The sequence below is a fragment of the Penicillium expansum genome, assembly GCF_000769745.1.
Source record: "Penicillium expansum strain MD-8 chromosome Unknown contig190, whole genome shotgun sequence".
NCBI lineage: Eukaryota > Fungi > Ascomycota > Eurotiomycetes > Eurotiales > Aspergillaceae > Penicillium > Penicillium expansum.
The window spans coordinates 791,780-816,046 of NW_015971406.1; the positions used below are offsets into that span (position 1 = coordinate 791,780).

The 24,267-nt window shown below is 48.3% G+C and overlaps 7 protein-coding genes across 7 annotated transcripts; 3 read left to right on the top strand and 4 right to left on the bottom strand.

The window, feature by feature from the left end:
* Positions 1-312: 312 nt before the first annotated feature.
* Positions 313-2,178, top strand: PEX2_059260 (multicopper oxidase; the record flags this gene model as incomplete). Its single annotated transcript, XM_016743199.1, has 1 exon — positions 313-2,178. One exon carries the CDS (start codon positions 313-315, stop codon positions 2,176-2,178), a length of 1,866 nt encoding a protein of 621 aa, XP_016595921.1.
* Positions 2,179-2,463: 285 nt separating this feature from the next.
* On the bottom strand, positions 2,464-3,369 carry PEX2_059270 (Oxoglutarate/iron-dependent dioxygenase; the record flags this gene model as incomplete). Its single annotated transcript, XM_016743200.1, has 1 exon — positions 2,464-3,369. The coding sequence occupies one exon, from the start codon at positions 3,367-3,369 to the stop codon at positions 2,464-2,466; it is 906 nt and encodes a 301-aa protein (XP_016595922.1).
* A 1,531-nt stretch (positions 3,370-4,900) lies between these two features.
* On the bottom strand, positions 4,901-5,518 carry PEX2_059280 (uncharacterized protein; the record flags this gene model as incomplete). The annotated part of the gene is made up of 1 exon (XM_016743201.1): positions 4,901-5,518. One exon carries the CDS (start codon positions 5,516-5,518, stop codon positions 4,901-4,903), a length of 618 nt encoding a protein of 205 aa, XP_016595923.1.
* An 826-nt stretch (positions 5,519-6,344) lies between these two features.
* Positions 6,345-7,344, bottom strand: pex20 (the record flags this gene model as incomplete). Its single annotated transcript, XM_016743202.1, has 2 exons — positions 6,345-7,175; positions 7,231-7,344. The coding sequence occupies 2 exons, from the start codon at positions 7,342-7,344 to the stop codon at positions 6,345-6,347; spliced, it is 945 nt and encodes a 314-aa protein (XP_016595924.1).
* A 335-nt stretch (positions 7,345-7,679) lies between these two features.
* Positions 7,680-8,960, top strand: sec13 (GTPase-activating protein SEC13; the record flags this gene model as incomplete). The annotated part of the gene is made up of 6 exons (XM_016743203.1): positions 7,680-7,682; positions 7,755-7,799; positions 7,883-7,998; positions 8,061-8,091; positions 8,164-8,573; positions 8,636-8,960. The coding sequence occupies 6 exons, from the start codon at positions 7,680-7,682 to the stop codon at positions 8,958-8,960; spliced, it is 930 nt and encodes a 309-aa protein (XP_016595925.1).
* A 272-nt stretch (positions 8,961-9,232) lies between these two features.
* Positions 9,233-16,149, bottom strand: PEX2_059310 (Major facilitator superfamily domain, general substrate transporter; the record flags this gene model as incomplete). The annotated part of the gene is made up of 15 exons (XM_016743204.1): positions 9,233-9,628; positions 9,686-9,777; positions 9,841-10,141; positions 10,200-10,619; positions 11,244-12,336; positions 12,453-12,749; positions 12,827-13,055; positions 13,442-13,773; positions 13,829-14,297; positions 14,351-14,437; positions 14,489-14,662; positions 14,715-15,018; positions 15,069-15,149; positions 15,204-15,926; positions 15,997-16,149. 15 exons carry the CDS (start codon positions 16,147-16,149, stop codon positions 9,233-9,235), a joined length of 5,151 nt encoding a protein of 1,716 aa, XP_016595926.1.
* Positions 16,150-19,535: 3,386 nt separating this feature from the next.
* On the top strand, positions 19,536-22,839 carry PEX2_059320 (uncharacterized protein; the record flags this gene model as incomplete). Its single annotated transcript, XM_016743205.1, has 2 exons — positions 19,536-19,577; positions 19,726-22,839. The coding sequence occupies 2 exons, from the start codon at positions 19,536-19,538 to the stop codon at positions 22,837-22,839; spliced, it is 3,156 nt and encodes a 1,051-aa protein (XP_016595927.1).
* Positions 22,840-24,267: the final 1,428 nt, after the last annotated feature.

Below are 24,267 nucleotides of genomic sequence, written 5' to 3' on the forward strand. Positions count from 1 at the left end.
CCAGCGCCAATTTTGTGACTCTCGTGAGAAATAACTCCCACCATCTGATCGGATTAGGAAACAAAAGCCGGGTATCAATCAGACAACGTCAGACTCCACCACGCTAATTTAGTTCAAGGCATCTTTGAGGTCCCAGATATGAGCTCCCAAGTCGACCCATGTCGGAGTGATCGGGAAATTAAATTAATTGGATAGCAAGCGGGAAAGGAAACGCCATGGGTGAGTACAATAACTATACCTTAGCCCAGGGCCCAGGAAAACTGCACGAACAACTCCTCGTTTCTCTGGACAATTTCTATTCTGCACTCCAAAATGAGGATTTCTATTGCTCTGTTGGGAGCTTTCCAGTTCTTATCGGGATTCTGTCAGGCAGTGACACACACGTTTGACTGGAATGTGACATGGGTTATGGCGAATCCAGATGGCCTTGCTGAACGCAAAGTCATTGGCATCAATGACCAATGGCCTCTCCCAACCGTTGATGTGAACAAAGGAGACCGTGTGGTTGTCAACATGCATAATGGTCTCGGTGACAAAACCACTTCCATTCACTGGCACGGAATGTACCAGAATGGGACCAATGACATGGATGGTCCTTCGATGGTCACGCAATGTCCAGTGGGTCCAGGGTCAAGCATGACCTACAACTTCACGGTCAATCAGAACGGCACATATTGGTATCACTGTCACACGGATTACTGCTATCCTGATGGTTACAGAGCGCCATTCATTGTTCATGATGAAGAGTCCTACTTCTACGATGACTACGATGAAGAAATGGTCCTCACAATGACTGATTGGTATCATGACATGACCGAGGACATCGGTCCTGAGTTCATGTCGTTGTACAATCCAACTGGAGCCGAACCTATCCCCAACTCTTTCTTGTTCAACAATTCGGTCAGCCAAAGCTATCCAGTTGAGGCTGGTAAGACCTACCTCCTTCGACTGATCAATATCGCTACCTTTGTGGGTCAATATTTCTGGATTGAAGACCACCAAATGCGCATTGTCGAAATTGATGGTATCTACGTCGATGAGACGGAAGCAGACCTTTTGTACATTTCTGCTGCCCAGCGTTACTCAGTATTGGTTACCATGAAGAATTCTACTGAAAGGAACTACGGCATGGCTATGGTAGCCGATTCATCTCTTCTTGATTTGATCACGCCCGATCTTTTGCTCAATCAAACCAATTGGCTGGAGTACAACCCGAGTGCCCCTCACAACGAGGTGACATTGCCCGTGGAGGACTCATCAGACCTCTATCCCTTTGACGATATGACCCTTGTCCCACATGACCGTGTAGAGCTGTACAAAAACCCGAAGCAGACCATCGAGCTCATTTTGGTCATGGACAATCTCGACAACGGCATGGGATACGGCCTACTGAACGACCACAGCTACACCAAGCCAAAGGTCCCTACACTCTACACCGTTATGTCCGCCGGTGACCTCGCAACCGATGCAACAGTGTACGGAGAGTATACTCAGTCTGTCGTTCTCGAGAAGTACGATGTTGTAGAGATTATTCTCAGCAACCAAGACTCAGGCACTCACCCCTTCCACTTGCACGGCCACGCATTTCAACTTTTGGATCGATTCCCATCGTACGGTGAGAACTTCTACGATTACGACGCCGGAACTGAATTCGCAACCTTTGACCCGTCCAACCACACCGAGTTCCCCGCCTATCCCGCGCGTCGTGATACTTTCGTCCTTCCTCCCGGCGGATACTATGTCATCCGCTTCCTCGCGGACAACCCCGGTGTCTGGCTCTTCCACTGCCACATTGACTGGCACATGATGCAAGGTCTTGCGATGACGTTCATCGAGGCTCCTCGTGAGCTTCAAGATAGCCTCGTCATTCCTGATGGTCATATCAAGGTCTGCGAGGCAGCCGGTGTCCCCTACGAGGGAAATGCTGCTGCCAACACAGAGAATTATCTCAACTTGAAGGGAGAGAACAAGCCCCCCGGATTCATCCCAGCTGGATTCACTGCCCGTGGTATTGTCGCTCTTGTATTCTCTTGCATTTGCGCGATCATGGGAATGGTTGCCATTTCGATTTATGGAATGTCTGGTCTCAAGTCCCCTGTAAGAAAACCAGGCTCAAATTGTGACGATACATCCACGGAAATGGAGGTCACCGAGACTTCAAGGACGTACCGGGATTAAAAGAATAGTTGTGATGTTTGTAATGGGTAGTAATTCAAAGATGTTGCTATATACGGTTTTTCTTTTTAATTCCATTCTATTGGATAGGTATCTGTGCTAGGTTAAATGGAAAAATCAGACGAGCATTCGACTAAAATCCAGGGCACCAATCTATGTTGCCATGTCTCATATGAGTTTATGATGCAGAATCGATTAGTTAATGTTGAGAGGAAGTAACAAATGTGTATAGATATACAACTTGCTGCAACTAGATGCATTATCCTAAAGATATTCATTCAGACTCCCTTAGATTGTGCTAGCTGCAGAACCAATGTAACTTGCTCCCTTACGAACTTTGACCCCAGCTCTCCACCAATCCAGCCCAGAAATATCCTGGTCATTCTCGGTTGTGGTTTTGCCATAACCTTCCTTCCGCAAAAAAGGACTATCCAAGGCCTTCCATCGCAACTTGTCAGTCGGCCGCACGAAATACAGCAAGCCCAATCGATCAAGGTGCACCTGATCCTTCGGTGGCGCGATAACCCGATGAAACCCACTTTTCAGATACCCATTTGTGAGGAACTGAAGCGTATCGGCGATGTTGACAGCGACAGATCCAGCTGGGATCCTTAGATATTCCCACTTTGCATCTTTTGCCTGTTGTACTTGTAGTGCTGCTATTGGTTGCTGAAATAGGAACGTCATGGTCCCCTTGTCCGTGTGTCCACGGAAGTACATATCGTCAAATCTCTTGTTTTCTTCTTGTGACCGAGTATGGTATAGCATATACCGGATAGAGCTATCGCATTCATCTTCGTAGCGGTTACCGTCCACCAACTGGTCTTCCGGTAGCTCGAGCATGGTCGCTAGTATTCGGAGGACCTTGTAAGACACATCCTCGTGCATAAAGCGGGAGAATCTCTCAATCTCCACGGAGTATTGTTTGATCAGGTCTGGGTGTGATCGCTCGCTCTGGGGAATAAATTTGAAAATGCTGTAGAATTCCAGCGTGTCTTGCATCCCAGGAAAAAGACTTAGTGTTCCCAATGGACGGTACCCATTATAGTTACCCTCTTCTAGGGGAGCACGGTGTCTCAGTCTTTCTTCTTCGGGTAGTTCAAAAAATGCCTTTGCAATGGCAAATTGAAGATCAATCTCGTCCTGAGACAGGCCAATGTTGGTAATATAAAAAAAGCCTTCTTCTGTCAACATCTCTCGGCTTGGGGAAGGTCGTGTGAGCAATACCAACTTGGTGCACATATTGTTTGAATTTCTGTGCCAGTCTCTCTTTTCCTCCTGGGCGGTCATATTCAGAAAGATCAAGGGTAACAATGTTCGCATATTCCACTGCAGAGGTCAGCCTTCAACCTCAATCACTTGTTAATGATCCCTACTCACGCGGACATTTTGTCTCAGATGGATGCTCGTATTTCGGTAAACACATTTTAAATTCAAACTTGAACTAAAACTAAGTCATCAAGTCATTCAATTGAGACTTAATTAGTTCAAATCATGATGTAAGAAGAAGAAATGAATCAGACTTCGCAGCTTGATCCTCAGACAATTCAAGGTCGCCACTTCATTAGTTTCCCCATAGCATTATGGATGATCAGTTCCACTCTGGACGCTAAATATTAGTATTGTCATCGTGTCAATGTGTCAATGTGATCCACCACATTACATACATCCATGTGGATATTTTGTACTCCGCATTCAGCTTCGACTTGCACTCATCATTGGGAGATCCTCCTGGAAAGAGCTGCAGTAATTCACTGGGAGATTCCACACCGCTACTCGGCAGAGCTTTATAGAGGCCGGAATCTCCGATCGACCGGACTGTTGATCGAGCCAATCAAGGCATTTTTACTCAGAAAATGCACATCTGTGATTGTTGTACGGACTCACTCGGTTGGTCCCTCCCTCACTCCACAATCATGGGTCAAGAAATACAAGGTACAGCCTGCTGAAGATGTCGTCCTCTGTGACCCAGATTATAGTCAACATCATTGTAGTGGGAGATCCTGGAGCAAGCAATGAATATACGTTGATCTACACATGATATAGTCAGAGCTAGCGGTGATTATTGCAAAAATCAAACTTATACTATCCACTGCTCCTGCGCGAAGGCTTCATAATCGAGTGGGATTCCCCAGCAACTGGAACGGGATGTAAGGCTAACATCCCGACACTTTTCCTGCTCTCAACAGACCTCCAAGGCCCCTAAAAGCAGAGTGTCAGAACGAGGAAAGAACTTCAAAATGAAGGTTAACCTACTAAATGGATTACTGGTTCAAGAAGCTAGGAAATTATGACCTTATTTAGATGCTTGGCTGATTCAGTACACGAACAGGACCATTGTATCGCACTGGCCCCAAGTGTTGAATCTATCTGCTTCAAGGCTACATTCATCGCCTTCATCGTAAAGTATGAAGAAACATTAATCATAATAAATGGAACGGTGCATCACAATCATCTAATGTACAAAGAATTCATAAAAAGGATCAACGTATCAACTCGTAACTAACAAACCCAAAATTGTAAAATTCCCCTAAGCAAACCAAAAGTAAAAGCCACCAAGATCTAAGAGAATTGGAAGCAAAAAGCAATCACATTCCGAGACGATTTCAAGCAAAAAGAGAGAGATATCCAAATCTTCATGAAACAACTCATAGCCTTTCTTCAAGAGGAACGAGAGCATTGAGCTGATGGAGCTCCCACAGGCTCCTGTATTAACCAAGCCAAGTCAGTAATGAAGCTTCTTGAAGATCCTTTTGCGAAGTAGAGTACGAACCGAGCTAGCACGACGCTTTCGTCCATTGCTTTCTTCAGCTCCGGCATCAGCAATCTCATTCTGAGACTTGTGAACCTCGCCACCGACGCAAATGTTGTTATTTCGGCCATTCACCCGGATGCCCGCGAGAGCGCGAATGTTGACGGGTCGAGGATAGCCCATATCATCATGGAGGGCATTTGCGCGATTCAGCGCGGCGATGATGACAGCCGCGATGGAGCTCAGGCGAGGGGATTCCTGGGCATCCTGGTGAGTTGGATCAGTTGGAGACTCAGCTCCAAGAGACGACACCATGATGGTGTTCTCATCACCAGTTACGGTGATCGAGTTGTCGATGTAAATATTGATTGGGGAGACCCACGGGTCATCCATGTCATCCTGATCGACGCTCATGACAGTCGTGCCACTAGGTCTAGTGACAGACAACGTGTATGGAGGTGGGGCAGTGCCTGGAATGGAAGTAGAGGTAGGTGTAGAGGTAGAGGTAGATATAGAAGAAGAATTGCGATTTGCCCGGACTTCAGCGAGCTTGTTTAGGTGGTGTCGCAAAGAGTCTGATGGAGGCATCATTGTGAATGGGGTTTGGTTGTTGTAATAGCGTTTGTACTGATATGACCAGAGTGAAGAAGAGAAGTGAAGCAGCGGGTTGTCCGGGTATTTAAGGTCGAGTGTTTGTTCATTTCGTTTGAATGGGCGCAAACAATAGGAATGAGCAGAATCAATAGACAATCAATAAACAGCCAATCAGAGGCTGTCAGGGACCATTGAATTGCCTAATTGGGATTCTTGAATGGGCTTCTATTGTTCTCAATAGGGATCACGTGATTGCTATTGTTCATGGGGGTATCAATAGAATTAAAACACTATGTACCGGGTACCTATATCATTGTAGGCGCCGCCATAATCAACAAAGTACCTCTACATTTGGTACCATGATTTCGCTAGTGTAGAAAATGCGCATCCAATTCTCTTCCCAAAAAACAGATCGGAACGCTGCGCCGGTCCACAAGCCCCTGACTGTGGAGCAATCCTTCGTAGAGTGCGTTTGTGTCACCGTAATCAAACGAACTGGATCCCAGATGACCGGATGTTTCTTCTTCGGTCGATCGGGAATCTTTGCTGATACCTACATCATCTGGGAAGTGGGCACATCTGGTCAGGTTATTGGCTGGCTTTTAATAGGCGCTGGGTATCAGGCCCTACCGATAGGGTTGTTTGGCTCATCATTGCTAGACGGCGTATCGTAACCAGGGGGATTTGTGTGGGGTCGGCCCGGATAGTATCGCCCACCTGGGTGAAGAGATTGCGCCGTCTACAAATGGTGATTAGATTATACAACAGGCCTTATAGATTGCGAGTTATACCGGTGTTTCTGTCGCGTCCGACATCCAAACCGTTACGGGTTGGTACTGACTTCGCGGAAATCATCCCCTTCAACTTCCACCTCGCGGTCTCGAATCCGGCGCATTAAGGCCAGGAAATTGCTTTGTTGGAATTTTTGGCTTTGTTCATTTCGCACGCTGTCGAGAAGTTGCCCTGCTGTCCGCGCAAGTTCATCTGCATCTCGAACCCGTGTTTCTGGATCCTGCTTGTCACTTTGAGGAATAAGATCCGATCCGAGTCGAATCTGCTCTTGAATGACCGGCTCAGAAATCTCGGCTTCGTTGGTCTCCTGCAAGTGCTTCTGAGTATCTTGCTGAGCAACATCGACTCCTTGCAACTCCATGTCCGCCCGTGCCTGATCAAAGGCAGCCTCAAAGGCGGATTCGTCAAACTGTTGCGCGTGGTGCTGTTGCTCAGCCTGCATACCCTGCGGGGGCAGCATTTGATTCATGGGGGAGCCATACATCTGGTGGCCTGGTGCAAAAGATGGTTGATAAACTCCATGCATTTGCGGGGTTTGCTGGGCCTGAGACATAGGCCCCCGTTGTTGATTCATAAATTCGGTGTGCCACCCGCCATGTGTCGTCGCTGGTGCAATATTTGGTCTTTGTAGTTGCGCTACCGGGTGTGAGGGCCCTGATATCTGCAAGTTCTGGAAGTCCGATGCCCAACTGGCGTTGGGTGCACCGTGTGCGGTTGGGTGGTGTACCGCGGCATAATGTGATGGCGCTCCAAAATGGGTGGGATGTTGCAAGTTGGGCAATGCAGGGCCGGCGAGATTGCCTTCAAATGCAGCGAACTCCGGGTCAAGTACTCCTTCGTGGGGGTTCTGGGACCGGAAGCCCTAGAGTATGCTTTTAGTATGAATGAAACAATATGGTCTCAAAGGCACTACCAACCTGAACAGGCGATTGACGTGAAGTCAACCGGTCTTGTTGAAGGGTCCGATCAACAGATGTATGCTTCTGGAAGTTCTGAAGGGCGTTTGACGGCCCGCATAGCGCATCGCCCATGATGAACTGCTTAGATCGACCGAAACCGAGGGAGAAGTATACTAGTATGGTTTTTGCCTTCAAATCTCTCTGCAATCAGTTACCAGCACAGATTACAACAATAATAGAAATGAAAGGTTTTGAACTTCAGAAGAGACTCCGGCCCACGCCACGGCTGCCGTGGGGTTGCCGATGACCGAGGCTCATCACGTGCATAGATCCAGGTAACGTGACCGAGCTAAGCACACGATAAGATACGGGAAGGGCCAGGTTGTTTGGCTGAAAGGGAGAGAGCTACTCCGACTCCCCGCGCTTCCACAGCTGTCAATTTTATTGTTTGCTTTATTTGATCCAACATGGTAAATGCTATTCGGCTATATGGCTTTTGAGCTTGCTTCACAATCCCATCACTAACAGCTTCAAACCTCCAGGCGACCCCTCAGGTGATCTCGAATTCCGGGCACGAAGAGATGATTGTATGTGTTGAGATACGAACTGCAATTGATGGTCTATGCAGTTACTCAATGTACTCAAGCTAACTGCGCTATGTTGAGTATAGCACGATGCTGGCTTGGACTATTACGGCCGCCGGTTGGCCACATGTTCGTCCGACAAAACGATAAAGATCTTTGAGATTGAGGGAGAATCACACCGACTAGTCGAGACGCTGAAGGGGTAAGCTGGTCTTGATGATGTGTGCAGCTGGGTATCTGGTCACTGACATGGGTATTTGATAGCCACGAGGGCGCTGTGTGGTGTGTCGCATGGGTGAGTGATACCCCCAAAACATCAGCTATTGTAGCGCGCAATCCGACTGACCATGCAATTCTCTCAATCTAGGCGCATCCGAAATTCGGCACAATTCTGGCCTCATCTTCCTACGATGGCAAGGTTCTGATCTGGCGGGAACAGCCCCAGAATGCGACCTCGCCCTCCAGCGGTAGCACATGGACCAAGGTCTTTGATTTCTCCCTTCACACGGCCTCCGTGAACATGGTCTCCTGGGCTCCTCATGAGAGCGGATGTGTTCTTGCATGCGCTTCTTCCGACGGCCATGTCAGCGTGCTCGAGTTCCGTGATAACAACTGGACCCACCAGACCTTCCATGCCCACGGAATGGGCGTCAACTCTATCAGCTGGGCCCCCGCGGCCTTTGCTGGTAGCCTCATCAGCTCTAACCCTGGACCCGGCCAACAACGCCGGTTTGTTACCGGTGGCAGCGACAACCTGGTCAAGATCTGGGAATATAAGTATGTTGATTGATCGACCTTACCAAATATACTATGACGTGGACTGACTCAACTCTCTTTAGCGCGGAGTCCAAATCGTACAACCTCACTCAAACCCTCGAGGGACACTCAGACTGGGTCCGTGATGTGGCCTGGTCCCCGAGCATCCTCTCTAAGTCCTACATTGCCTCCGCCGCGCAAGACAAGACCGTTCGCATTTGGACCTCCGATGCTTCCAACCCGGGCCAGTGGTCCAGCCAAACATTGGAGTTCGACACTGTCCTGTGGCGCGTTAGCTGGAGTCTCAGCGGCAACATCCTTGCCGTCAGCGGTGGTGATAACAAGGTCAGTTTGTGGAAGGAGAACCTCAAGGGGGAGTGGGAGAAGGTCAAGGATATCGAGGAGTAGTGGCTGTTTTAATTTCTATGTGTCATCTATTCCCTTCCTCAACGCATAATCTTCTTCTATCCAAAAGCTACATTGCTTGTTACCATAAATATTGATTCCACTGCGAGAATCCTACATCAGCTTCCAGCGCTTTGGGCGAGCTTGGTCTGTTTTATTCCCTATCTCGTCTACCGCTCAGCTCCCCGAAAAACACAAACAGAACAGGAAGAAAAAAAGAAAAGACAGAAAAGAAATGCAAGCGAAAAGCGTATAGAAGATATCGGGTGTGGCCCTCACACGTCCCAGAAGATGAATGGCCCCCTGGCCTCTGGCTCCTTCATGTCCATCCACCGTCCCAGCATCATGCACCCACCGGGGATAATGATGGCCTCATAGCCATGGATCCAGCCCTCGCCGTCCATTATGAGAGAGGGTGACTTTTCCTCTTCCTCCTCATCTCCTTCAACGATAGTAAAGCAGATCCGGGTCCATCCTCCAACTCCACCATGTGGGATAGCAATCTCTTCGGTAAACCCGAAAACAGGGTTTCCTACCTCATAGGCGCCACCATAGGCTCTCTGCTTGCCATCGAAATATGTCCGCTTAGTATTGGGACTACCAGCCAGGGGGATAATCTTGCTGCATTGCTTGGGCCAGAACTTTTCGGAGGAGGGTTGGAGATCGAGGGTCTTGATACTTGTTAGCCTAGTGGTCATAGCCTTCCAAGCAGTTCGCTTTCCACTCACCATTACGTCCAGTCCGTCGCTGTGTGTCTCGAGATCAGCGCATGTCTGGCGTTCGTTGATCTTCAGCAGATCTGACAGCGGATGCATGCACGCTAAGAGTAAATTGATGTCAGCTTGGGGAAATGATTGGAGTTTCTTTTTGTTGGTGTACTCACAATAGTATCCTAGCCACGATGGGCTTAGTTTAGATACCTCGTTTGGAATATCCTTTCGCGCCCTGGGTCTCAGCTCTGCAGGCAGCCCAGAGAAGGACTCTTGGTAGGTAAACTCGGAAGCGTTCAGGAAGTGTCGCTGCCAGAAATTGCGCAGGCTCAGCAATTTGGCGAGGTCAAGGTTCTCGTGGTCGATAAATGCCTTGCCCACTTTTTCAGCATAAGAGTAGACCTGTTTGATGTCGTAGTCGGTTCGACGACAGGGCTCGGTGATTGTTGGGTCGAGAGCAAATGAACTTAGGCCCTGTGTATAAATATCAGTGAATGAATGTCCTGCCCATGATTCGATGAAACGCGCGTACCAGCTGGAGAGCATAAAAGAGTTGCGACGAAGTTCGTCCTTTTTGAAACTCGCTTAGGAAATTTACCCCTTTGAGGGTCTCATGTATACGTTCCAAGGTCTTCGAGGTTGCTCCAGGGGCGATGGATAGTTTCAGAGACTCCTCGAGCATAGTCTGCATGACCTCCATCCAGAGATATTGACGATCATCTTCTTCTTCTTTGAATTGAATCGGAGAGCTCAGCACAATAGCGCGGATCTGGTATTCAATCTTCAACTCCCTAGAGGGTCTTCCCGGGACAATGTCATAGTGTTTACCAAAGCGATATCGCCAGATGGCGGACTCTGATTCGAAAACCTTGCTCCACGTCTCTTTGCAGGATAGAGAGAGATTGAGAATATCACGGTCACTGGGGAGATAGCATGCAATATCCTGGAGGATCTGTTGATCTCAAATATCAATGGCTGCGATCTACGTTGTAGAATACAGTCATATACTTGCCTCAGTCGGAAGCTCGAGCAGTCGGCTCCGAGCACTTTGCATGGCAGTTGAAGCGACCTGCTCAAGATTGCTGTGTGACATATCTGTGTCTGTGGCACAATATTCAGTATGCAAGTTGTGTAGTCTGGAGAGCGATATAAAGTGTGAAGACCCACTGTTTGTGTATAGTTCCATGAGAGACGGAAAACGCGAGACAGAAAATGCAACGTGCAAAGAGCGAATATTTGTGATAAGAGCCAATAGATGTTTGATAAGGGCATCTATATGTCCTTGAGGTGATTGACTCTTGAATGTTCGATGCCATTGTAGAATTACATAATAGGGCTGATTGTCATTTTCAGATGACCACATTGGGAAATTACTTGGCGTGGCCAATGACATCCACCTCACATGTGACAAGAGAACAAAGAGAACCGAAGTGATACAAAGAATTAGTCTATTTAGATTACACTTCTTCACAAGACCAAACGGAGCACATGCCCCGAGATTGATATATTTCAATAACACCATAACTACATGCTATATATGCCGTGAAAGACGACGTCGCCGTAGACTTTCTCTCACTCCCCATCCATCTGCCAATAAACCCTTCACTTCCTCAAGGCCAAGTCCACTCATCTCAGGGTAAATCGCCCATACACCAACCCACCCGACCACACAAACGAGTGCATAGAGAGCAAACGTCCACGAGGGTGATATCCATTCCATCATAGGCAAGAAAGTCAGACCAATGATAAAGTTCGATCCCCAGTTAGTTGCAGTGGCCAGTCCTGATCCCAGGGAGCGTACATTCAGAGGAAAGAGTTCAGACTGCTGCCAGGGGACATTTCCGAGTCCGAGAGCATATGCTGCGGTATAGACAGTAAGACAGAGCAAAATCGCGAGGGGCACAAGAGAACTAGCATTATCATCGTTTTCTTGACGGTCAGCTGGTTGTGAATTCCATTTGTCGTTCATTGAGGAAAACGAGAAAGCACAAACGACCAGCGCAACAACCATGACAGGGATTGAATACAGGAGAATGCGCCGGCGACCGATCCTGTCAATCAGCACGAATGCAAGCAGCGTGAAGAGGAAGTTCGTCATAGCCACCGAGAGTGATGTAAGTGTCGGCGAGGAGAACGAAAGGGAGGAGAAAATTGTGGCCGAAAAGTACATCAGGCTATTGAATCCGCAAAGCTGTTGGACCGCCTGGAGCATCATCGCTATAGTCAATGCTCTTCTGTTTCCACCATGCAGCAACTGCTGACCCCGTTGAATGGTATCATGTAACCACTGGGGCCTTGTGCCACGAGCCTTAGTTTGTCCCAGCTCCGATGCCTCTTGGACAATTTCTCCATTAATATTGCGCAAGACATGTTCCACCACCTGGTCACAGCCAGGGCAATCCTGGTATATCTTGGTCAGGACTGTCTTCGCCCGGGCATCGAATCCAGCCTGGACCAGCCATCGAGGTGTTTCGGGTAGCAGAGCGAGAATAGCAAGCTGGAAGAAGGCCGGGAATGCCCCGATTCCCACAATCCACCGCCAGCCTCCAGTTGTACTAGAAAACAGCCACCCAACTATGTATGCCACTACCTGCCCACCGGTGATGAACAAGCTAAGGATTGTGACAAGTCTTCCTCTTGCGTGCGAAGGAGCCAACTCGGAGATATACCTGGAGAAATTATCCAGCATGTTAGCAATCATCAGGTCTCTCGCAATCAAATTACTGCCATGGCCCAGGGTTCTTAGTCCCCCGCCTAGCATGTCAACACATCACGGCCAACCTACAATGGGGTCACTGCACTCGCGCTACCAACAGCAAGGCCAACAATACTGCGCCCAAGAATCATACCCCAAACCTGGCTTGTGAAGGCCTGTACCAAAGCTCCAACTGCAAACAACAGATCTGCACCAAGTATGACCTTCCGACGACCAAACTTGTCCGCTAGTACTCCGGTGAATGGGCTCGCGATCAACGCAAACAGGCTAGTGCATGATGTAATGAGGCTTTTGTCCAGTGTTGTTAATGTCCGGCCCGAAAGATCTGACCCGATGGTCACCAAAGTAGACGAGATAACACCTGTGCTGGAAGTTCCGACGATTGTTAGTGAACGTGAAGACCAATGAAACAACTATGACATGTTTGGTAGGAGCTAGCATACTCATATCCAAATAGTAGACCGCTTATCCCAGCGGAGAAGGTCAACGCCCATATAAACCACCCTCCTGAGTATTCCAGCTCAGAGGCCAGGCTCTCATCGTGGCCATTGTCATCGTGATCCGAAGAGGCGTGTGATGAGGCGAGCAAAGGGGCATGGGGACCCGATTGTTCTTGCTCATCTGCGCCCGTCATGTCTTCGGGCTTTTCTAGCTCTAGCCCTGAAGTATCATCTAAATTGTCCTTAGGGCATCTGAGATGGTAAAGTGTCCAAGTGACGTCCGGGGTTGATCGCGATAAGCCGATAAGGAGACCCGCTCAAAGCCCGAAGCGGAACTCGGATTCCGCACGCCGATGTGTTTTAGTATGTTGTAGACAATCATGAAAAAGAATAAAGAGATAGTACTAGAAGACTATGGCCTTACTATAAATATTTTTGTTTTTCACACATGCACTGAGGTGGAATGAAGCCCTAATCTATTACGCAAAGCAAAGCCTGGCATGCAGAATACAAGTAATAATAGAGGTCATAATGCAGATTCATGCAGGATATTCATATTTTTTACGGCATTAATCTGTACATATATAGCCCTCCTGCCCTAGTGTTTAGCCACAACACCGGCAGCATCAGCCTGTGCGGTGATCCTCTTCTTGTAGGCGTTGACGGTGCCGTCGAACTTGTGAACAGTACCGCCGTCGCAAACCCAGAGACTGGTGCAGACATTCTGCAACATGGTAACATCGTGAGAAACCATCACCACACCTCCCTCGAACACCCGGAGTGCATCTGATAGAGCATCCATACCCTCGATATCCAAGTGATTGGAAGGTTCGTCAAGAACAAGGATGTGAGGATTGGTCAAGGACAAGCAAGCAAATGCAACACGAGATTTCTGACCTCCAGACAGCAGTTCCATGCGTTGGAGACCGGTTGTACCAGTGATACCGAAGCTATACGATGAAGGTTAGTGAATGCAGTAGATGCGAGTGTTTTAGATAAACTTACGCTCCCAGGTGTCGTCGGTACTCCTCGTCAGTTTTACCGGGGTATGTCTTGGTCATGAAGCCGACTGCACTGGTAGTCATGTCCAAAGCATCCACGTGATGTTGGGCAAAGAATCCAATGCGCAGTCTCGAGTTTGTGGAGATAAGACCGCTTGTTGGCTCAAGCTGGTTAGTGAGTAGTTTCAGAACTGTGGTCTTACCAGCACCGTTAGGTCCGACAATTCCAATACGCGAATCAAGTTGAACATCCAGATCGACATCCCTGAGAAGAGGCTTGTCCTTGGTGTAACCGAAGCAAACGTCGGACATCTGGACAATGGGTGGTGAAAGCTTCTCGACTCCGGGGAATGCAAAGTGCACGGTGTACTCGGCCTCTGGAGCTTCAAGAACTGGCATGCGCTCAAGCTTCTTGATTCTCGATTGTGCCTCAGAGGACTTGGCAGCGTTGTATCGGAACTTATCAATGAATGCTGATGATGATCATTAACACGGCTCTGATGACGAGATGGAGGGGTTGACAAACCTTGCAAGTGTGCTCTCTCGCCCATTTGCTTCTCGTATTCGCGCTTAGCAGTCTTCCGGCGCTCCTCCTTGGTTGCATAGAAGGATTCTACAAGTTGTTAGAACCACTCATAGTCTTAAGATCTGGTGCGCAACTTACCGAAGTTAGCTCCTCTGTAGTAGTCCAACCTCTCGGAGTGCTGGTGGATAATATCCGTGGCGACTTCGTTCAAGAATGCACGATCGTGAGAAACCACAAGGACTGTGCTAGGGTATCCCTGGAGGTAATTAGAAAGGAAAGTAATGGACGGAACGTCCAACATGTTAGACGGTTCTGTGAAATGTCAGTAGGCTGCTTGTGGAATAGAGAGACCAGTGGTACATACCGTCGAGCAAAAGCAAATCAGGCTCGCAGAATAGAGCTCGTGCGAGAGACAAACGCATTCTCCAACCTCCGGAGAAGGTCTTGGTGGCGTACTGCTGACGCTCTTGGGAGAAACCAAGACCAGCCAAGATACTGGCCGCGCGGGATTCGGCCTTATCAGACTCCATTTCTGAAAGCTTTCCATGAATATCACTTAACGTGATGTCCAGGCCCTCTCGCTCCTCGTCGAGTCTAGCAGCATCCTTCGAAGTATCCGCCAATGAAGATCTTTCTTCTTCGATGGCTGCCAGTTGTTTCGAGATTTTCTATGGTCGTTAGTGAATATGCCACTGTGGTATCATGCGATTTGACTAACCGCTTGCTCCGAGAGAAGATGTTTCCGCCACACATCGGCATCCAGCACTGCTTGCAAAGCTGGTGTATCGTCACCGGTGATCTACCGTAGAAGGTCAGTAAGAGAAAACGCAACCGATCTCAGATTTAAATATACCTCTTGCTCAACGTGGAGAATAGAAACGTGGGTCGGAATAGGGATTTCTCTGCGACTCAAAGCACGCAAAAGTGTAGATTTACCGATACCGTTCTGACCAACAAGACCGTAACGACGACCATAAGCGAGTGTGAAGGCAGCATCTGTAAGAATGCGCAGGCCACTAATCGAGATATCGATGTTATCCAACTTGATGTCCTTACTCTTGGCCTGGGAGTCCGAGCCCAATTGGAGAGGGTTGACAGCCATGAAGAACTCCTCGTAGGACATGGCCTCATCTGGCTGGTTGAGCAGACGGGACGCCTCGTAGGTAACGTTCTTCATGGACTTCTTGTCCTGCTTGGCGCGAATCTTGCGCTCGGCCTTCTCAAGCTTCTTCTTGTCCACCTTGGACTCCATCTTTCTGGCATTGGCAGATTCTAAGTCGACAGTGTTTCCAGTGAGACCCAGTGTCGAGGACATGTTCCGCTGTGCGCCGACATTGATGGTCTGTTCAAGCTTCTTGGCCTTGAAGGGCATTTGCCTCCGTTCCGAATCGCCATCGGAAGAGCTCAGCGTGGTGATGAACCTCGTAACCAAGTTGCCGATCGCTTCGTAGTTTTGCGGGGAGAAATCTCCAGAAGCGGAGACTAGGAGCTCGGTCACGGATTCGGCGGCCTCTGACAATGGGGACTCGCCACTGGCATCGTCGACGTAGAGGTTTGCGGCATGGGTCAGGTAGCCCTATAAAACAGTTAGCTTCAGGGGACTCCCAATCCAATCCTCCACCGCGCATATGTGCGGAGAGACGTACCACTGAGTATTCGGTGATGATCTGGTCGAGGCCAGGGATCTGGGATTGAAGTTCAGACTCCATCTTGCCAAGCTCAAGAGGGCGTGTGTCACGCCGAGATTCAGGAAGCTTCGGCGTCAAGAGTTTGTGGAGTTCTGCAATTGATGTCCCCATTGTGAATAGTGGCGGATTTTTGGATGTGTGTTATCGATAAGATCACATGACACACGTGTTTATCGTTCTGCGAAGCTTCCAGGATTCAATGTTAGGAATTCTGTCTTTGGGGATATTGCGACAGATATTGAATGTTAGCTAGAGTACACTGTTTCTATGCTTTTTAGAATGCCAAAATAAAAAAGAGGTAGCTAGGTGGTTGTTCTTTCCCGTATATTTGCGGCTATATACTATCCCAAAGTATAAGCGATTTCTATAACTTCGACATGGAATCATATGACTGTAGGTTTACTTTTTAAGTGATTGGCACTCAGCATAAGCTATTGACAACTACAAGTTGAATAAAAATGATACTGAAGGAAGTTGGCGATTGCTGTATCGCCAATCTCCACATGAAATTGTTGAAGACGAGGCCTCTATATCAGTGAGCAAGTGTGGTATCGAAAAACTATTCTCCTGGTGTCGTTATCGATACCTAGTCTTATCATTGTTAGGATTGTTCAGAAGGTACAGTGCTGGCCATTGGTATCATGCGAGGATATTCATCCATCTAGCTATAATTCTTCCAGAATCCCTCATAAAGCCACTCATGTGTACTTCATATGGGACACGACAAGAACATTAGTCATGGAAATGCTTGAATGAACCCCTGGAATCTGTTCAAAAACTGAAAATTTGAATCAGAGCCATTGTGAAAGAGAGGTGATTGCTGAGATAAATAAACCACGCTTCGGCAGGTTCCCAGGCGACTAGTTCATAAAGCGCAGATAGTCAAGTTTTGAATCACATGTTAGCGTTTGTGATATACTTGCCTGCGGGAAACAAGCATCAAATCACCCGAATGTCACACAACCCCGATGTTTAGGAAGCCCATAAGTGTCAGACAAAGTACAGAGTAAACGTAGCATAATGGTCGACCTCAGCTCCGGCCGTCTCCCCGGTCATAGGTTGATAAGCAATACGAGATTTTGCAATTATGAGCATAAGCAAGACCCAGATCTCACCGTCTTGTGCAAAGATGTTTCGGCTACTCCGTGCAGCTAATAGCGATAGACATAAACATAGACGGTGAAGTGAAAGATGTGGCATGACCAGTATACCAGATTCTGCATCAACAACTGGACTCCGATCAAATTACCTAAATTAGATTGTTTTTGCAGGCTGCACGGTGTTTCATAGGCAGTTTCATGTTCGGAGAAGTTGCATCTGGCCAGCAATTACTCCGTACTCCGTAGTAAAATAAAATCTGAAAAGTGGGCACAAAAGTACTAGTCAATTATGAACTGCCAAATGAAGGTATGTTGTATACCAGATTGAAAGCTAGGAGCTGGAAGTTGGGAGCTATTCAAAATGCAATTTCCACACTCACAAAAAGTCGGAAATTGCAAAGCACGGGCTTGCAGAATCTGCCGAGATTCAAAGTCGAATGCTTTACTCCCTATCTTTGTTTATTATGTGATTCTTTTTCGGGGTTAGCCAAGAAATCAAGAAGTGGCCATTCGACCAGAATATTTCAAGGTTATTAAACAGTGCAGGGAATATCTTGTTCCGGTCTGCAGGTCACTGCAGCCGACACTAATATAACGGGTGATGGCAGGAAGAAAAATAAATTGAAGTATTGGCTCATAGATGCCTACAACATGTGGATGAACAGTTGACACAGGGACACGTAGACCCAAGACGATCAAGAAACTTCTGTACCGATGTACTCCATGGAAGTTCCATATATTGACCTTCCAAACTGAATGATTGGATATGCCGATCGCTATAAGTTCGGATCTCATCCAGAGATCGGCCTAAACTGACTTTTAGGTAAAAAAATTCAAATAATCATGAGCTTGAAACACGAGGTGCTTCTTCCCCCCACTCTTTGATACGCTATCGACGGTTAACTGCCAGCAGAAGCAAGAAGCAAGAAGCATGTATTCGGAGTTGGGAATTACACTTCATGACCCACGGGAGTTCCTTTCTCATTTGAAAAGTAGGAAATAGTGGGAAAGAGTGGAGTGTTATATGACGATGTCAACAAGAAAACCTTACATAGCACCGGGTACTATATCGGGTTAATTTGCGCAAAATCGAACAGGTCAACTCCTGAAGCTAATATCGCACCCTGGAGTACCGATTAGTTGATGTTGAATCACGTTCTGCAATATAACATTTAAACGTACAGAGTACTTGCTGCTGGAGCCCTTACATTGAGCCTCCTCGTAACGCCTTTTTTTGGACCAGTCAACTCTTCATCGGATGATATTCCTTTCTAGAAGCGAAATCAGCGAAGTTAGTTAAAAGTGGATCTGGATAGGGAAAAAAAACTTGGTACTGTACTCCGTATCCGTTCAGAGTGACAGCTTAACCAAGTTAAGGGGTGGATATAGGAACCAAATGAAGCCCAACCGCAATCCATTGTTAATATCACTGCACCATGGTTCACCATCGGAGAACAGAACCTGCGGGCAGTTCTAGGAAACCAGTGGACACCGATCGGCCCTGAGGGGGGCCCTTTCGCGATCTTGCGCCTAACGATCCTAGTCAGGCTAGGGGGCCGAGGACGCGATCTCAGCCAGCCAAACCCAGATGTGTGGGGAATTCTGGATCGCATGGCTTTTTTGGGGCCTTTGGCTTCTCCATTTCCCTACTCTTTGGGCCCCTCGGCCACTCAGAAACGGACTTCTCCGGTTGCTTGAAAAGATCTGGACTATGACGCCAATGCAAATGTGAGCCGCAAGGGATGTGTGCCAACTTAGCGCCTAATCCTCTTCTCGCCTGCATTCTGCATTTGCAATAACACCCGCAGGATCGTGCACAAAAGCTAGTACCGTTTCGTGCTGCCCTGTCGTAGAGGTGCAAATCGGGGTATTTCTCTCAGGGTGACATGCCAAACTATGAGTTAGTGGTTTGTTATGATCAGGGCGTAATCTTCCTAGCTTTCTCCCATCCATTCTAAACTTTTTGAGTGAATGCCAACTTCCCAGTACATTAATGTACTTGATAATTGACATAATATCAAAAAAATCCAAAAAAGGGTTGAAGGAGGGGAGTTATTGAAGTTGCTCCTAGCGTGCGCAGGGCGGGAGCTGATAATCCCCGTGTGTTGTTGTTGATTTCCCCGGGTCACATCCACTTCATCTGGTGCTCTCCTTCTTTACTCGGCCTCCCAGGGGGTAGAGGCATATCGTTTTTCTCGGAGTGGCTTTGCTCGGCGTCGCTCATTCATTCTTTTTTTTCTTTCCTTTATTTTTGCTTTGTCCGGAACGTCAATCGTGGCCTAGTTGAGGCAGCGCACTTCTCTCTCACACCCGACCGTCGCAGTTGGCAATTCGGACTTCCATCTACCCCCTCCTCACTTTTCTCGATACTCCTTCGTAATTCTGCATTCATCTGGAATGTCATTCACGGAGCTTGTCAACCTGGAGCTGATCGTCGGGGTGTTTGACATCCTTCGCGGCGTCCTCTGAGGATGGATCACATATCAACTGTAAGCCCCTCCGATATAAAATTGCAGAACGAGACCGGGAATTGCTTCCACGGCGGCGGCCTGGTCGCTTCGGAATTCTCACTGACTGGCGCTTCTAGCTCTGTGCATTAAGCACTGTCGGAATAGCTCCTGCCGGCCTCGCGCTCGGTCGCGCAGAACGAACTCAGAAGCCTGGCCTCTTTCGGCGCAAGACTCTCGCTCAAGATGTCTCCGAGCCGCTCTCCATCAACACTGAACAGACCGCACAGGTTCCCCGGCCCAAGACCGCTATCGCATCTCGAAGTCCGGCCGCTGAGTGGCTTGCCGCAAAGGAGGAGGAAAGCGCTCAGGGAACCCAAGGATCTGATCTGCGGAAAGCGCCCTTGTCGTTCAGCGGTGCCAGACGCCGCCGTCGGGGTCAAACTCTCACGAATCCACCTCTGCAAATCCCGGAGCATGAGTCAACAGACTCGTCGGTCGAAACACATATCCGGCGGCCATCCACCGGTTGGCTGCGGCGGCTGTCTATGGCCTCGTTCCAAGCCGAAAGCCCGACCGCAAGTAGTCCAGCGACACCTTCGTTCCATGGGTCAGATAGTCCATTACTTCCTCACTCGCCCGGTCAGCGAAGACCGAATAAATTGATGAAGCGCCCGGGCTCTCAGCACACAACTCCCAAACGCCCGACCTCCCAGCACACAGCTTCCAAGCGCCCAAGCTCCCAGCACATACTCGATCCGCATGCTTTCGCTATGAACCCCATCACTGGACCGTCGCCGATGGTGCTGCGCAGGCCTGCCACGAGTCACCAGAGGTCGGAGTCGACGATCCTGCGAACTCCCTTGACACCTGATTTCGATACGATTTTTCCGAAATCTCCTGCCGAAGGTCCAGCGATTGAGGAATTCGAGCTCAATAAGCAGACGCATTGGACGCGGTTCTTCGTTCCCAAGGCTGGCAAATTGGCAGAGAGACTTACACGCAGATTCTCCACCGCCAATACCCCAAAGGTTCAGAGTGCACGCCAGGTTTTGTCTGACCAGGGAGGTCTTCCTGCGCTGGTTATGGCTAATGCGATCTCACCCACGACTGCTGCGCCCGCAGAAGACAGATCAGTGCCTCACACACCAATTGAATTCCGCAATCCGTTCCAAACGGCCCTCTCTGAGCCTACTCCCAAGCAGCCAGTTGCTCCGGAACAGCAAGCAGATCAATCTGGCCATAAACAGTCATCCTCGGTCAACGATATCGAGCCGAAAATCGTCATGGCAAACACAGTCACCGCGCATGGGACACCGATTATGGGACTCGTTCGCGGCGGCTCTCTGAAACGAGTTAAGGGGAGGACCTTCTCAGTCCCTCCTTCAGAACTGTCAGGCGAAGAAAAGAACGTCGCTATTCCAAGTCCCCCGGAGCCTGAGCCGCGGCGCAACATTACTGATCCAAGCGTGTTCCGCGCTCCGTATCCCATTTCGCAGCCTGGTTGGGCTGATTCGGCTTTAGAAAGACGGTCTCAAGTTGGTCCCCGATCGGTATCGCAGGACTATAACGTTGGCTTGGGACCTCGAGCAAGTTCACGTCAAATGGCCTCAGATGCGGTCGCCCTGTCGGCCTGGCAGCAGGCATCTCGTCCGGGTGGTCAAGCTTATGGTTCTCTTCGTCGCCGTCCCAAGGGATTTTCGATTTCAGGTTCCGATCCAGCTTCCACTGTCATTGGTTCCGATGACACGCGAGTGTTCACATCATGTGATGAATATGAGACGGACGGAGCGTCGGACTATTGGGACTCTGTCCGCACACGTGAGACCAATCTCAGTGGACTGAAAGGGCTGCGGATTGAGACGATGTTTGACAAAGCAGGTGCGAGCTTGGTGAATGAAGAAGCCACGACCTTGGAGTCTCTCCTCCCGCGGGGTTCCTTCGCCGCTCGGTCTTTGTGCAAGGATCCCCAATTGTTCGCTGATCCGCTTCTGTCTTCCCCTCCTTTGGTTCAAACGTCTATGGTTAAAAATCCATACGTGTCTGACGACGATGCTCTCAGCATGATTGGAGCGCTTCCTGGCGATGATCGTGATTGTTTCTCATCTTCTTTGACGCATTCATTGGCCAAATTTTCTGAGCAGCCCGAGTCGCATGTTGGTGCAGCTAAGGATATGTCCGGATCGATTGTGGGCGAGTTGAATTCAGATATCCACAAAAAGACGAACATCTTTGACTGGTCCGAACAAGCACACCCTAGCCGTGAAACTTCGGACTCGGAGACGCGTCCTCGGACCATGCATGGGAAACAGGAGGGCGTTATTGATAGAAACAGTCGCGCTGTTTGTCGGAAAGCGCCATCTACCGTCCACCTTAGGAGCCAGAGTGTCCCAGTCGCAAGTGAACTCCCCATCAACGAATCGCGTCAAACTTCCGGCAAGTTCGGTACTTGGGGCTTGGGCAGTAAGGGTGTCAGTGAAGATTGGGATAGCGATTTTGACTTTGACGAGTCGGAGGACACACCTATCGCTGAAAACAAACCACTTACTGAGCCTGATATCAATCGCCAGAGCATGACTGTTCCCAAGGCCATTCTGGAGCGTCAAGCAAGTCTTCGTGGTCAATTTGGCCAGGTTCAAGAATTAACTCTGCTGGTGGAGGAATTGAAGCGTCTTCGGCATCAAGCAAATGTCTTAGGTGTTGTCAACGGACCTTCCAGTGAACTTTGGGCAGAAGCAGAGCAGATTGTGAACCTTGCTACGATTGACGATGAAGAGGACCGTCGCTCGCCGCCAGGATCTCCACAATCTCTCACTTTCAGTTTTGATGAATCCGACGATGACGGTCTTAATGCGTCGTCAAAGCACAACAGTGAAATCTCATGGGACGTAGCCCATGGTGAAAACGCGGAGCCCACGTTGCCCCTCGCTCACCTTGCAAAGGACTCACCAAAGTCCAGATCCGTACTTGATATCCTCCAGGCTGGTCGAGATCAACAAAAGCCCGCTTCAGCTCTTGAGTTAGAATTATCGTCACGTGCTAAAAAGCTTCCATTTGATACTTCCTCGTTGAAAAATTTGGTGGTTCGTGCGGGTGTGGTAACACGCGCGTTGAAAGAAGTTATTCGCAAAGCAGACGGGGTAGCAACCAGTCCGCAGGACTTCCCCCAAGACCCGCCATTCCGACGCATTTTCGACAAACCATCTCACGATGATATTGCCAGTTTTGAGGCAGCGCTGGCTGACATGTCCTAATCACCTTTTTTCTTTCTTTTCATCGACACATCTCAATACTCACTCCCTCTCATTATCTTCCATTCGCCAACCACAACCCATGAGATGAACCGAATACCACCTGAAGATCATTTGCATGACCATCTTCTTCATCCTTACCTAATGTTTACTCCCTGCACGATCTCGGAGAATTCCGTCTATTTCTTTCACAGTGCGATCTGACCCAAAACGCCATTACCTTTTTTTCATTCTCATGTACAACTCTATCCCCAATGTACATTGCCAACAGTACGGTTTTTCCCTTTCCCTCCTTTCCATGTGTGCATCCCACACATACGAGTGCCCATGGGGCTCATGACCTTCCATTTTCTCTTGTGTCATCTTCCCATTCCTTTCGTCCATGTTTCATATTTGCGCAGCTCATATTTCCTAATTGCGCTGTACTAATCACGGAGGATTCCTTCCAAGGGGGATGATCTGTTCTCTGATGATGTTTTCAAACCAAGACCTCGCCCCCCCCCCCCAATACCAGGCAATATGAAAAGCAATGAACCCCAGATGTGATGAGTTACCCGTTACCCAGGGACAAGCCCTGGCGGGCAATTCTATGAACTTTCCATCCTGTGTCTAAGTCTACATATGTAATACACAAATGAACCCAAATTCTAATCTTCATTTTATCTAGATTAATGGGAAACCGAATTAATGTTTGTAGATGGTATGAACAGTGATATATATGGTATACAAGATCATATGTTTCCAAGGACAACTCCAATGGCGCTGCTGTCTAGAAATGCCGAGCTTTGCGTCCTAGAACAGTTGAACTCTTCACATTCCAATATCTATATATATTATATAGATATTCAACTTTCAGTATATAAAGTACTAGGTCTATTTTTTGGGATGATATCGATTGGATTTAACCCCATAATTATTGTATAAGGCCGAAATCTTGATAGAAGAGTCCGTGGTCCATGGCGATATATATCTAGTCACGGTACGGAGTGCAGCTTGAAAAAGCGCCAATATCATTCCGATAATTCTCCCCTAAAGCGCAGCTGTCGCCTAGTCCTTGTACTAGATAAATTAAAGTATTGACCTAGCTTCAAAGTTGTTTAGTCTTTGGCATAAATATATCTGATGAGTTCAATATTCAATAGAGGCGTTCCGTGGCTGTGTAAGCCCTCCGTCGAGACAAGATAAGGTATTTTTATTATGCTGTACACATCTTCGTTGAATAATCGAGTAGTCCGCGCTTAACTCGGTAAAATTTGGGTTGCCCATTGTGAATGCTGTTATAGATTAGTCCTCATGCCTAGGTAGGTTTGTGTCTAGAGGTTTCCCTTGAGAGCAATTGACTAAACAACCTAGGTCAAAAGTAGATAAAAAAAAGCAAACAAACCAGTGAGACAGTGTAGGGAATTAGAAGAAGATCACAATAAAAAGACT